Genomic DNA, 14,264 nt, shown 5'->3' on the forward strand with positions numbered 1-14,264 from the left:
CATCTTAAGAAAGATATGTGGGGCAGAAGGAGGCTTTGACTGGTTGATAAGAACAGGAAATGAAGGAATTATTTTTACAAAAGGAAACTTTGTAATTCTGTGAGTTTGCTAATTCTTTAAACTGTTCTGGGATTGTCAAAAGTGAAACTTCTGTGAAGACAAATTTGGCTTTGTTTGGCTTTTAAGACTTGTTTGTCATAGATCAAAAGATGCAACATAATCTCTAGCTTGAGCTAAGCTCGTATTTTATAAAATTAACTTCTTGATGCTGTTATTGAATATTTCTAATAGCAAAGAACAGTCTGAACTTGATCAGCAGGATATGGAAGATGTTGAAGAAGTAGAAGAGGAAGAAACTGGTGAAGATGCCAACAGCAAAGGTAATGTTGAAACCAAGAATTTCTAAACCTCTAAGCATATGTACTTTCTAGTTAGTGTGTTAAAAATATTTAATGCAAAAAATAATAGGAAATGATAAAACAATTTAAGATGTACAATTGTATTTAAGTTCTGAAGCAAGGACTTTTTTTCAAATCGTGTGATTTTTATTAGTTGTCTGTAGTTACTCATTTTAGGCATGGTTAATGCAAGGTTCAGGCAGTGCTGACCACATGTATAATTGGAAAAGACGGATATGTGACTGGACTATTTCAAAACTGGAAACAGTTAAAAACTTCACAAATGTAAAGCTTTGGGTATAAAAATTATTGTGCATATACATGTCATGTGTGTGTATCTCTTACTTCTTAATTAGTTGTTCAGTAATTTGCTGATCAATTGACACAACAAATCCTGCTTAGTCTTGCCACTGTTGAAGTTACTAAATCCTTTTTTATTCCCCCCTCCACAAAAAACACAAGCACATACCAAAATACTTGTTTTGTCAGTGCTGAACGGTCTTACTCATGCTTTTTATTTCAAGTGTGGGGCACAGATGGAATCCAAAGAGCAATTAGCAAAAAGAGAAATAACTAATAATCTCTGCAATAAAATTACTTGGGCTGTTGATAGTGCCACATTACATGTTTTCTTGAACAGAAGAATTACAGTAAAATAGAACATTTTGCTCAAGATGTTATGCTTTGCTAATCTGTTGGAAGAAGTATTTTCAAAACTGGATTGCAGAGTTTTGGGGAGCACATTCATTAGCTGAAGTAATTAAATGGCATACAGTAACTAAATGGTATGTATTTAAGTGTCCCACAGGAATGTAGAGATGAATAATTTGTATTTTCAGTCATTTTCCAGCTATTACAGGTGAGAATGAGAGGGGAATACTGTAGGAATCCTGGAGGGAAATTGGATTTTATAAATCGGAAACAAATTTTGGTAGTAGGGAAACTTGACACAGTTTTAAACAGTTCTTCTGCATCTGTCATTCTTGCTTATCTAATTTTTTAATGCACAATTCTTTCTTACAAGATTGGTCCAAAAGATGCACTTTGTGCTTACATAACTTTCTTTATTAATTTAGCTCGGCAGTTGACTGTGCAGATGATGCAGAATCCTCAGATCCTTGCAGCCCTTCAGGAAAGACTTGATGGTCTGGTAGGAACATCTGCAGGATATATAGAAAGGTACAGCATTTGTTTAGCTTTAGCAGTGTTAAAATGGTTCTTTTGCTTTCTGAATGGTGTTGTCTATGGTATTAGTAGTCATAAACCACTGTGCTGCTCAGATAGCAGAAAAATTAATATAGTCTGTCTGTAGTGCATCTCAGAATGGAAGAGATGTTATTTAGGTTTCATGAAGAAAAGAATGCTGATATTTACAGTGGTTGATGTTTTCCTCTGCAGTTACAGTATGGCACACTTTGTAGGATACTTTTCTGCTCCTTGGAATCTCTTTTGTAGCTTTGCCTTGTCATGAAACATCAGTTATTTAAACTATAGCCAGTTACTTGAAGGCCTGATGCCTCTAATACAGTCTCTTTATTCTGTTTGTAGCAATACTTCATGTGGTTTTTTCACGTATCAAAACTTGCTATAGATTCTTGCCAAAATTTTCCTTAGTTGATCTTCATTTATGAGTCATGTGGTAATTGCTTTCCTTTTACACATTTGTAGTACAGTGGCTCATTTAGCAAACCAGTTCTGGCTCACTTGGGGTCAGACAGTGTGTTTGAAAGCGCTACCAGCTGCTGCGCTCAGTGAAACAAAGCAGCAAATTTTGAAGATTAAATTTCTTAACAAAGAATAACTCAGTTTTCTTGAACTTCTTCATAAAACCAAGCAAACTAATGGTGAGATCGCTCTTAATTGTATTCAGTACTATGATTTTACTTTGTTACTCATTGATAATGTAGAACTTGTTTTTAGGATGAAGATTTATTGCACATGTTTCTTTCATGATTTACCCAGGTGTTTGGAATACTCTAGCTCTAACTGTGGTTGAGCCTCAGTTTAAGAGATTGCGCTAAGGATTTCAATCTTGTTGGTGAAGTTGGTTGCAGCTTTTATTTAAACTTTCTGAAGCTTAAAATAGTGTAAAATGTGTTGCAGTACAAGTTGGTTAACTTGCTAAGGGTCTGTTTAAGGAGAGATCAATATGTGTTTAAAATGCAGTGTTAGTAACAGTTCTGTCACTGAATTTTTCAGCTTGCCTAAAGTTGTTAAAAGACGTGTGAATGCTCTCAAGAACCTTCAAGTTCAGTGTGCACAGATAGAAGCAAAGTTCTATGAGGAAGTGCATGAGCTGGAAAGAAAGTATGCTGCTCTCTATCAGCCCTTATTTGACAAGGTAATGCTACTTTGATTTGTACCTTAAAGCTTCATCTAAAATACAAGGGAATATAAAAACCAGAAAACTTACTCATGCTCTGAATTTCTTTGGTCTCAAATGTGCCCCTTCAAATAGATTGATACAATTTTGCCATCCCAAGTGAATGTCAACTAAGATTGAGAGCGAAAAGTTGAGTCTGTTCTGTAGTTACCAAAATGCCTTCAGTATATCAGACCTCATTTTAATTGAGCAGATGTCAGGTGATACTGTAACTTTTTTGGGACTTTGGCGTTTATTTTAGTGTGTTGAAAACCTCCTAACTGCTGAATCTATGCGCTAGAGCCAGAAGAAAAGGTTTTGATAAGTAGTTAATGTATTACTAGTTGTGTAATTTAGGGTTAGGAATTTATTGTTTAGGGCGTTGCTGATTGCAATGACTAGGAAATTTGAAAATATTTTTGGTTTAATCTTCCAGCGAAGTGAAATCATCAATGCCATTTATGAACCCACAGAGGAAGAATGTGAATGGAAAGCAGATGCTGATGAAGAAATTTCAGTGAGTATCTTAATTGGTTCTCTTCAGTATCACAAGCTTTAGCATGAAACAAGATTCAATAAGCTGAAGTTTAAAAAAAAAAAAGGTTTGTAATAATTACTGTTAATAATGGTGCTAATTATTAAAGATTGCTTAAAGCATCCACATGACACTTAATCATACTGGTATCAGCAAAGAATTGATGAACCTTATGGGCACTCTTAAAATTAAGGAACCCAAATATTTTTATTTTTCTCAAGGAGGAGATGAAAGAGAAAGCTAAGCTCGAGGAAGAAAAAAAAGATGAAGAAAAAGAAGACCCTAAAGGAATCCCTGAGTTTTGGCTGACAGTATTCAAGAATGTGGACTTGCTCAGTGATATGGTTCAGGTAGGTGGTGGTCTAGCCTTGTTTAAAGTTGCATTGATAATTAATCCAAGTGTCTTTGAGAAAGCAGTGGAAACACTGCAATGCTTGATATGTCTGTTGGGGAGCAATAATGGAACTGTTACTTGGATGTCGTTTGGTAACTTCTCAAGTGAGAGTAGAGAGCACTGAAATACCTCCCGGCTGTTGTATTTTCTGAACCTATTCTACAATATTAGTAAATTTGACACACTTAATAGAAGTGTGTGTAAAAAGTGTATTAGACATTGCTAAGAACTGAATGTGGTGTTCGTGTGGGTTTTGGTTGTGTACTGTATTGGGGGCTCTGTACACAGCCATTGTTGCCATCTGCTGGTCATGTTCATGGAAATATTTCAGTGTTGTAACAAGGCTTTTTTCTACAGAAAACTTGTTCTAAACATGACTTTTTATCTCTGTGAGGCCTTAAATCTGTTTATAATTGAATGTTATGAAAATTAAATACATTGTGTTTTCTCTACAGGAACATGATGAACCTATCCTGAAATACTTAAAAGATATAAAAGTGACATTTTCAGAAGTTGGACAGCCTATGGTTAGTTTGACTTATTAATAAATAAGATTACTGTTGTGTTATCTTAAGAATTATTTGAGTTTTAGCAACGTGGTTTGTGATAGCCAGTTTTCTTGTGGAAATCATGAGAAAATACACAGCTGCTGCTTCTGAAAAAGCAGTACAAGGCCTAGTGCTAGTCTTGCATCGCCCTGTGAATGAATGTTTACTAAATTTAACCTTCAGTTTCTGATGAGATTTGCCTTAATATCTGATCAGTTAAGTCTCACCATTGCATTTTGATACCTTTGGGTACCCTTTGTGTAACTGCTGTAATTTCAGACATTTCCCTGGCAGAAATCAGACAGTTTTCTAAGTTCTCATATTTTTAACTTTAGAAATTCTCCCTATACATTAGTACCCGGAAAGCTGTGTGCTGGGAGATATGTCATTGTTGCAAGCAGTATAATAACTAGAAAGTGCAAGATCAGGTAAATGAAAAGATTTGAAGATTTATTGTACAACTTGGGTAGCAAATTCTAGAGTAAGTTATGGATGTATTGGAGAAAGATGTATTCTGTTGCATGTGTATTGTTGGGATTTAGGTGTTAATAAGTGAAAGGTGTTTGTGAATAACTAAAATTACTGTTCTGCAATTCTTTTTAAGAGTTTCACATTAGAATTTCATTTTGAACCAAACGACTACTTCACAAATGAAGTGTTGACAAAGACGTATAGAATGAGGTCAGAGCCAGATGATTCTGATCCCTTTTCCTTTGATGGACCAGAAATCATGGGTTGTACAGGGTAAGTGATAATAGATAGCTTTAAGGGGATATAACAGTTTTTTCCTTATTGTCCAGTCACTTAACATATTTTGCAAAGTCCTGGAACATTTAGTTTTAAGTGCTTGGGTACCTTTGATTAAACTGTTTTGTCTTCCCCAGTTTGGACTGATTTGAAAATCATGAATCTTGGCAAAGTTTGGTGTGAGATGCCACTGCCTCTGTAAAAATTATTTAACTCCTAATCCTTATTTTCTCTTTTAGCTAAGACAGCCCCCTCTTGTCCCAAAGCAACTCATTCCATTTCTTTGAGTCTGTAATAGAATCTAATCAGTAACTTCTGCAAATGCAGTTAGTTTTGCTGATGGGACTTGTTCATTTATGTGTCACTAGAATGATTTGACTGTTAGAGAAGCTGTAGGCATGATCCTGCTCTGTAAGCAGGATAGAGTTAAAAAAAAACCAAAAAACAAATGTAACACAAGAAGACAAAACCCTCCAAACTCAAAATCAGCCAAAAACGATATCCTTGCTTGATGCATTGTTTTAAGGACTTACTGGTTATGATAGATGTGGTGAACTTTGGCATATTATTAATATGCCCAAATACGACATTACTTTATAGTGGATGGGTGGCTCAAAAAATGGTGCAATACTAGTTGTTGATAGAAAACTAGGCAGTACTTGGTAGCTAATGAAAATTAGCATTTTAGAGATTGAGTTGAGAAGGAAAAACTTCTGGATGGAAATAACCTGAAAATGAACCTGTTATTCTTGTTCTCAACCTATAAACTAATGAAAAGATAGCACTGAATAAATACTGTCTTTCTTCCCTGTGTCTCTCGCAGTTGTGATAGTCTCAGTAGATACTTGCAAACAAGGGGAATGGTTTTAAGCTGCAGGTGGTTGTAGGTTTTTTTAGTGTTATTTGTTTATTGTTGACTCTTTAGTTGCCAAATAGACTGGAAAAAAGGAAAGAATGTTACTTTGAAAACCATTAAGAAGAAACAAAAACATAAGGGCCGTGGAACAGTCAGGACTGTGACGAAAACTGTTTCAAATGACTCATTCTTCAACTTCTTTAGTCCTCCTGAAGGTAAGCTGAGCACTAGTTTAATTGTATTAAGTTTTAATGCAAAATATATCTCACTCACTTGTTTCTTCTGTTCTTTTTTCTACAGTTCCTGAAAGTGGAGACCTGGTAAGTTGGCTTATTTTAAAAATTAGGTGTTTATGAAATTTTAGAGTTTTTAAAATAGCCTCAGCTTTGACTGCTCCTGTCATTAACTGAGAATACTTATGAAGACTAGTGTGTATTAGTTTTCTTTTTCAGGAGTGTTTGAGTTGGATGGTAGCATTTAGTATAGTCAGTTTTAACAGTTTATGCTTCCTGAAAGCTACCTTGTGAATTCTTAACAGTTGTAGAAATGTAGTGATCTACATTATTAGTCTACGTCCCTCCCTTCAGGAGAATCTTTCTTGAAATTATTTTATCTACTGGCTGAATATATCCAGTTTGTGGTTTATTCTCTTAAAAATTTCTCAAGCTAACTCTCAGAGAAAGTAATGAAACAAGAATAGAAAACTGCAAGAGCCTGCTTTTCTTTGTGGTCACTATGATAATAAGCCATGTTTTTCTAAGGAGAAAAACTACCAAAAATACTTTACAGTAGGGAATATATTATGCAGTTTGAGTGAGAAATATGAAATTAAAGCTTCCAGAAGCATGCTGTAATCAGAAATAGGTTGTAAAATCTTTCATGTGATAGGCTTACCTGGCTATTGTTCAGTTCTTTAAGAGTATTGTGCATATGAACTGAAAGTCTATGGGAGATATTAAATAATCTTTATACTTGGAACAGAAGAAATTCCAGAATTGTATATAATTAGGTTTACTGAAGCAGCAGCTCCTCACTGTATAATGTAGGTGGGCTGTTGAAATTGTCAAACTTGGCCCCTCAGTTTCAGTTCTGTAAAGCAGCTCCTGGAATAAAGAAAATCAATGATGGGATTCGTGTAAATCTGGCTACATCAAAATCCATGTAGCTTGTGTGTATATGCCAAAAGTAGTCACCTTACAGTTTAGGAAATAATATTGTTTTATGCAGGATGATGATTCCGAGGCAATCCTTGCTGCAGACTTTGAAATAGGTCATTTCTTGCGTGAACGTATAGTCCCCCGGTCAGTATTGTACTTCACTGGAGAAGCTATTGAAGATGATGATGATGACGTAAGTATGTTTTTTCAGAGTACTAAAAGCCTTGAAATAATGCTGTTTAAAGACCTTAGGTAATTTCTTAAATTGTTATCTTTAGAATGGGGTGTACCAGCATTAGTTGCAACAGAGCTTTCTAGATTGTTCAGGAAAGAGCAACGTAAAAATCATATTTGAAGTGGTGACTTCAGAGTTTAGTGGCAAAAGCAGTGGTAGAAGCTGATCATCTAGAGGATATTATAGTAGCATTTTGTGTATAAGGCATTCCTAGAGAAGTGTACTCAATACTTTGTGGAACTGTAATGAGCTGCCAGAGAACAAATAAGACTGTTTATCTAGCTGCTCAGCCTGTTCTTTGTGCTTAGAGTGATATTAGGCTGTGAAGTTTCAGGCGATTCAAGCTGCATGCTTTCAAAAGTAGTCTCTTACTAAAAAAGCTAGATAAGCACATTCAAAGCATGCCAAAATAATCAAAGGAAGTCCTGCAGAAGCTTACGTGTTTTAAAACAGCTAAGCTTGAAATTGACAAACCATGAAGCCTCAGAACTTTATACAAGTGTAAAAAATTTTTCTTTCGCTGCCTCCACTCAAACAAGGACTGTTTGACTGTTAAGATGGCTTAGATACATCCTGTCTTAAAAAGAATTTTTAGAGTATAAACTGTTGGCTCTTGTTGCAAAGGCTTGGCCGGGGCTGTGGAGAAGGGAGGTACTGACAGGACGGGTTGCCTTGGGCTCCACTGTCCCCTGCCGTGCCCAAGTGGTACCGCAGTGTAATCAGCTTGTCCCGCAGGGGCTGTGTGGAACAGGCACCGTCTGCTCTGCCAGAGCTCACCAGGGGGAGTTGAACATTTTGCTGATGCAAAAACTGTTTTTAAATCTGACAGACACAGGAGCTTCTGGGTTCAAATTGAACGAGAGTAGGTTAATATTAGGTATTAGGAAGAATTTCCTAATAATTACCTAATGTGAGGGTTGTTAGACACTGGAACAGGTTGTGGATGTCCCATCCCTGAAGATACTCAAGGTCAGGTTGAAGAGTCTGAGCAACCTGGTCTAGTGGAAGGTTTCCCTGCCCATGGCAGGGTGGTTGGAGCTAGATGATCCTCAAGGGCCATTCCAGCCCAAACCATACTATGATTCTCTTAAGATGGCAATATGGTGTAGTCTCTGATATCTATTTGAGCTATAAATGGCTACATTTATTTATTTATTTATTTTCCTCTTCTAGTATGATGAGGAAGGTGAAGAGGCAGATGATGAGGTAAGATGACAGATGCCCTTGATTCAAATAGTTTCCGTGTTGTAGTTTATCTGGAATAAGAGTTCTTTCAGTTTTTGAGTGCTCTGGACACTAAGTTTAAGAATTACTGCAGAAATAAGATAGAATATTGTTTTGTGGATCTCAGGTGAATAATTAACAAAACAACAAAACAAACAACCAGCAAGACAGCAACAACAAAAAACCCAAACCAAGCTAAGACAACCCTTAAGGTATCTTAAAAATTAAGCTGCCATTGATGTCAAAATATATGCTTTATGGAGGATAAACTTAATACGATATGTATAACATAAGGTGGTAATGTATTTCTGAGTACAATTTAATCTTAATTTTCCTGAAGATGGCTCAGGAAGCTGAATGTGGATAAGCTAGAGAAATATTAAGTGTTTTCTTTCAGGAGGGAGAAGAAGAAGCAGATGAAGAAAATGATCCTGATTATGACCCAAAAGTAAGGAATTAAAATAAATGTTTAAAGTTTGTGTATGTGTACAGACATTTAAAGTTTTATGTATGTTGAATCTTGATTTTAGTTGAAATATTAAGCCAATAGTTCCTATGGGTGAGCATGTTTTGTTTTGAGGCTGTTTCAGGCCTTATTCTGACAGACTAGAATTGGTAGAGAAACTTTAACAAAATTCTTTCTCCAGGAGTCATTTTGTAAAAGTAACTTTTGGCTTTGAGCACTGAGGTTAGTCAGGCTTGGTTTTCTATAAACTTGTCTTGCACCAAGTTGCTGCCTAATGATGAAAATTGCAGAATGGTTGTAAGGACATGGAGAGAACTGTGTCATTCAGCTTCAGTTTTTGGGAACTTGCTACAAGCTGGCTCTGGCACAGCAGAACACAAAACAGGTTCTTTCATGCTAGGTAAATGGCAAGTCTTTCATTGTTTGAGGTAGCAGAAGTCAAGGTTCAGGAATGCATCTACAGCCAAGTCCTAAAATATGAACAGCCAGGAGCAACTGGGAGCTTTCTTATTCCGTGGGAAGTGAAAATCACTAATCAGGCTGGAAAAACAGTTGTGAGCCACTCAATTAATAGTTTTTTAATAGCTGAGGGAAAGGTACATCTGGCCACCTGAAAGCATTTGATGTGGTAGGTGAAAGTTGCAGTCATGAAGTCTGTGAAGTGCTTCAAAATGCCTGCTGTTAAAAGGGCTTGTAATTTCAAATGAGTGTTTTTTAGTACGAATGGTTTGAGCTACTATCAAAATAACTGTTAAGAAAATTACATAATCTTAGCATAGTACATAGGCTGGGTACACTCTTGTAGTCAAAATGTACAGTCTTGGTGATGTTTGATCTGCTATATTTTATTCAAATTGCTTCCTAGCCAAGAAAGTTTTGGAATCCAGATGAAACAGCTGCAACCTGGACTTACTTCCACCATTTCAGATAGCTTTTCTCAGTGAAACAGAACTGCGAAGGGGCAAGACTGCTCATTTTCAGAGAGCTGCTCAAAAGCTAGTGATAATAGTGGTACTATAGTGTTGCAAGCTGATCTCAGGCTGTAAGTCAGCTGAGTGTATTAAAGCACTGTGGTCCTAGAATAGCTGTCCAGACCAAGGAAGGTAGTGGAGTAAAACCTGCAACTGAACTCTGCCCCCTCAATAACTTCCTTGAATTCCTATATTACTGTGACATATTACTGGCTGGCTGTTTCAAGAACAGAAGAAAATTCCCATGTTAAAATGTTTTAACAACTGGAATTTATTACAAAATATGCTTCCAGAGCATTAGGAACTGTGATTTGGCATTTCATTGCTTTGCTCTGCAGTCTCTTCTGGCCTAAGGCCATGCTCTTGTAACTGTTCGTAGCAAGTTTCTTTTGTCTCAAACTGTGAAGGTCTGCATGCTTCTTCAGAGCTGTTTGTTACTGCACATCACTATTCTCCTTTCTCCAGTTACAGTGTCTTTTAGAGTGCTTCACCACATATAGTTCTGAACATGTTTTTGTTTTGGATTGTATCCTGATGTGCTCACAAAGCCAAAGTAAACGTAGTGTGGATATTACGTCCAAAGACAGTAGTGTTACTAATGCTAGACAATTATTGCAAGGGAGAAGAACTTTGATATTGCAGCTTGAGAAAGCATGCTTAGCAATATTGATAGTTCTTCTAAAATACTGATTTCTGTAAACCGGTATTTCCTTTTTTCTCAACAGAAGGATCAAAACCCAGCAGAATGCAAGCAGCAGTGAAGCAGTGTGTCTGTGGCCTTGAGGATTACCTGCACTGTAATAGCCTAAAGACAACTATTAGTTACTTACAGCCTTATGTTTTGTATCTTGGTAGAATTAAGTAACCAATTTGTTAAAAAAAGAAATCAAACACTTAAGAACCAGTTTAAAATGTAGGTTCAATCTACCTAGCATTTTAACAGTATAATTTTCTGCCAATATGTAGAATGCAGTAAATGCCCTAAAGCATGAATGTTAATTCATTGCTACATAGTTTGGTTCTTGTGAAGTCTTTGTCATGTAGCTATTAGACTGCAGCTGTGAAGATGATCAGAACTGTTAACTGAGACCAATATTTGTTTAGAGAAAACTCTCTCCTGAAGAACCAACCAAAGTATTTTTTCAGCCCAGTAGTCTGAACGGGTTTAAGTCTGCTTGCACTAGCTGTGCCTTCATTACTTTGTTATAGAAATGGCAGTGACTTGTACTAACTAGGAGATGATGCATTTTGAATTTGACTACTTGAGAAGACTAGTATAACTTGTTTAATTTCCCAACAAGACCACATTAAACATTCATAACTGTCAGCTTGTTTATGCTATGGGTTTTGTATTTTATGTGACATAGTGATCTACAAAAGAAACCTAGTCATCATATTAAGGTTATTGTTTACCACAAGGGTTGTGAATAAAACCTAGTATTTTCAGAAGCTAGTCTTGTTTTATTACTTGTGTATCTGCATGTGTAAACTGGTAATGCATATCTTACATGCTGCAGTTCATGTTTTACTAGAAACAAAAACTGATAATTACTGAAAAGTAAATTATATAGGATTTGAAAAACACAAACACAATAGTTTGGAGAGTTTGATCCATACTTTGCACTTGCAGTGTGATACTTGTGAATCTGAGCTCAATGTTTCAGTGATTGGTCCACACTGCCATTTTAGAGAAGACAAGTTCTTAGAAGTGGGGCTAGATCTGATAAAGGACTTCGGTGTTGCTGTGCCTGACTCTAAGGCATTGCCTATTAGTATGAAATCTGGAGCAAAGTGCCTTGGATTTTCAGTCTGTGTAGATGGAGCTAGGTGGTCCTGAACAAAACATGCCCTGCAGCTGAAGGGAGTGCTGGAAACACATGGCTCTATTCTAGCTTGTCCTCATTGTATCAAGCATCTAAGAGGAAACAAACCCAAAGAAATTCTGCTTTCTTCACCTAATGTTCTGTTCACTGTGCTTGTGTTTGCACATTCTGATTCATACTTTGTCCATATTGGATATTTTTGTCAGTTGAAAAACTAGTCATGGGCTAGAAGATCTTTCTCGTCTTGTTCTGACCTTGCTTCTAGCCTAGCAGTGGAGGTGCTTGATGAGATGTGGATTTATACATACTGAGCTGAAAAGAGGCTGTGAACTGATGTTTTCTGAGTTTTTCCAGTCAGTAGCATGCTACTTTACTTTGTGCTGTCTTGTCCTTCACATAACTATATATATATATTCTGATCGTCTAAGCAAGTAGATAGCTTTTTTCAGGGGTGGAAGGGTCCTTGTAGTGTTGGAAAGAAATGTCCAGCTAGCCATGGATCTATTTCTGCAGTAGCTACTTTTTTTCTGTGCCACTTACACACTTAGCCATAAAGGTTTGAAAAGAGCAGGGCAAACAGAAGGCAATGACCACATGAGGACAGGGCTGTGGAAGAGTTTCTGTAGCATGTTTCTTGCCTGGAGGGTAAGTAATACAGAATGAAGCTTATCCCAAGTGCCCTTTTAAATCCTCAGCCCCCCTCAAAAAGATGTGGGTCTAGTGTCCTCTGACTAACCTGTTTTAGTTTTGTTATTGATTTTTCTTTTCAATTTCTTGAAGACTTAAAAAATACCACACTGCTTCATTTCAGAATCCATGTAAGGCTTCATCTGTCTCCTCTCCAGGTACCTGTGAATCTGGGAGACGGAGCTGGTTATCTATAGCTGTATATAAAGCAGGACCATTGAAGCTGTGATTGTGTGTGGTTTTTAGGTAACACAGATCATAGCGTAGAAAAAGCAGTTACAAAAGGTTGACAACCACTAGTGTTAACTAGTGTTTAAAGTAGATGTGCGCTATGTGTTAAAGTAGATGTGGTTGTGTTTTTGTGGTATCAAAATATGCTTATCCTTTGAGGCACTGACCCTGCCAGGTGTTACGAGTTTCACATGGTCTCTTCTCTAAACATCTCTCAGGATTAAGTTTAAACTTGAGGACGTACAGAGACCAAACTGTGATGGTATGTTCTGAGCTTGAGAAGTCATTAAGATGGGGCTTTGGGGTTCATACTTCTGGACATGGGAAGTCTCTGAAGTCCTTACTTAGATCTAGCCCATTTTTGCTAACAGCATCTGGTAATGGTGTTTTAAAAAGAAAATGAAACGTTAAAAAGTTGTAAGTTTTGAAACTCACTACTTAACAAAATTGGCTTGCTCTTTGATTACTTTCTTGTTTAACACTTTCACAACATAAAATTAGATACAATATTTGAAAAGTGGAGTTGTTAGATGTTAAACACACCTGCAGCCTGCAAGATCCAGGGTCATGAAATACATACTATTGACAGATTTTGGTAAGCTGCTTTCCAGATTGATATGCTAGTTCTAAATCAGCAGTTCTTGTGCTTTCCAGACTGCAGCAAAAAGAAGAATATAAACGAGGTGCCAGTTCTTATGGCATTGGTTAAATTAAAACTGTTCTGGTGCTTACTGTAGTTTTGTTATTAATGACACTCTTGTTTAGCAGTTCTGAAAGGCAGTATGTAGCAGGAACATTAAACTTTCAACATTGATTGGAGTGTTGTGACTCATTCTTTTCACTTTTCATTTATACCAGGTGTAGAGAATCTCATTTAGTATTTGAGGAGGGTAACTTACCTTGCTAGCAGGCTGGGAAAATGTGTCACTGAAACTTGCTGTCTTTGGCAGCAGTTGCAGAAATGCACTATAATTTAACACCTGTGTAAAAGGTGTCTTCTGTCCAGTTTTGTTTGCCGTATTGAAGGGAGAATTATTTTGGGGGGAAAAGTGGGAGGTTGGTGAGGAAAGAGAAGCATTAAATGAGACTTTGGATGACAGGGAAGGGTGTTCAGGGCTTATGCTTGATTGAGAGGGAGGCTTCTTTGCAATTCTTTCATAATTGCTTTTAGCAATCTAGATTATTTTAGCACTGAAGGGTTTGCCTGTTTGATATAACTTTGTTCATGTTAAATATATATATATATATATAAATTACAGCATCCTGGAACAAAGGAGCCCACATTTTAGCTTAGCATTCTAAAGTTTTACTTTTTGGAGAAGAGTGATGTCAGGGGCAGTTAGAAGTATTACCTTGGATTATTTAAACACTAAACACAGCAACACTGCTTACCAGCGTCTCTTAGCTTCATAAGCTTAGATTCTGTTCTGGGTTCTTGAAATTGATGTTTCTGAAACTAATAGCAGATACAATAATTCTGACATGTTTTGCCAGCAGAATATAGAAAGATGCAGAAAATTGTGTTCATCTTTGTGTTCAAGCTGGTACTCAAAACTTTCCCTGTGTTTCAGCGCCTATTTTTGTCAGTCCGATTTGGAAATTGATAGGAAACTTAACATGCAGATGAATG

The 14,264-nt window shown here is 36.7% G+C and overlaps 1 protein-coding gene across 3 annotated transcripts in view; it reads left to right on the top strand.

Moving 5' to 3' along the window:
• LOC131593125 (nucleosome assembly protein 1-like 1) overlaps positions 1-13,448 on the top strand; it is a 28,198-nt gene extending 14,750 nt beyond the window's left edge. Inside the window, exons 3-15 of one of the 3 annotated variants that reach the window (XM_058865377.1) lie at positions 292-380; positions 1,475-1,577; positions 2,598-2,739; positions 3,197-3,277; positions 3,520-3,645; positions 4,145-4,216; positions 4,842-4,981; positions 5,910-6,055; positions 6,141-6,160; positions 7,068-7,190; positions 8,406-8,438; positions 8,854-8,904; positions 10,619-13,448. In XM_058865377.1, the coding sequence (XP_058721360.1) occupies positions 292-380; positions 1,475-1,577; positions 2,598-2,739; positions 3,197-3,277; positions 3,520-3,645; positions 4,145-4,216; positions 4,842-4,981; positions 5,910-6,055; positions 6,141-6,160; positions 7,068-7,190; positions 8,406-8,438; positions 8,854-8,904; positions 10,619-10,654 (1,162 nt within the window). In that variant the 3' untranslated portion in view covers positions 10,655-13,448. Of the gene's footprint in view, positions 1-291; positions 381-1,474; positions 1,578-2,597; positions 2,740-3,196; positions 3,278-3,516; positions 3,646-4,144; positions 4,217-4,841; positions 4,982-5,909; positions 6,056-6,140; positions 6,161-7,067; positions 7,191-8,405; positions 8,439-8,853; positions 8,905-10,618 lie in introns of all 3 variants that reach the window. The other 2 variants (XM_058865376.1, XM_058865378.1) reach the window with 2 other exon arrangements.
• The last annotated feature ends 816 nt before the right edge of the window (positions 13,449-14,264 follow it).

Source organism: Poecile atricapillus, chromosome Z, assembly GCF_030490865.1.
Source record: "Poecile atricapillus isolate bPoeAtr1 chromosome Z, bPoeAtr1.hap1, whole genome shotgun sequence".
NCBI lineage: Eukaryota > Metazoa > Chordata > Aves > Passeriformes > Paridae > Poecile > Poecile atricapillus.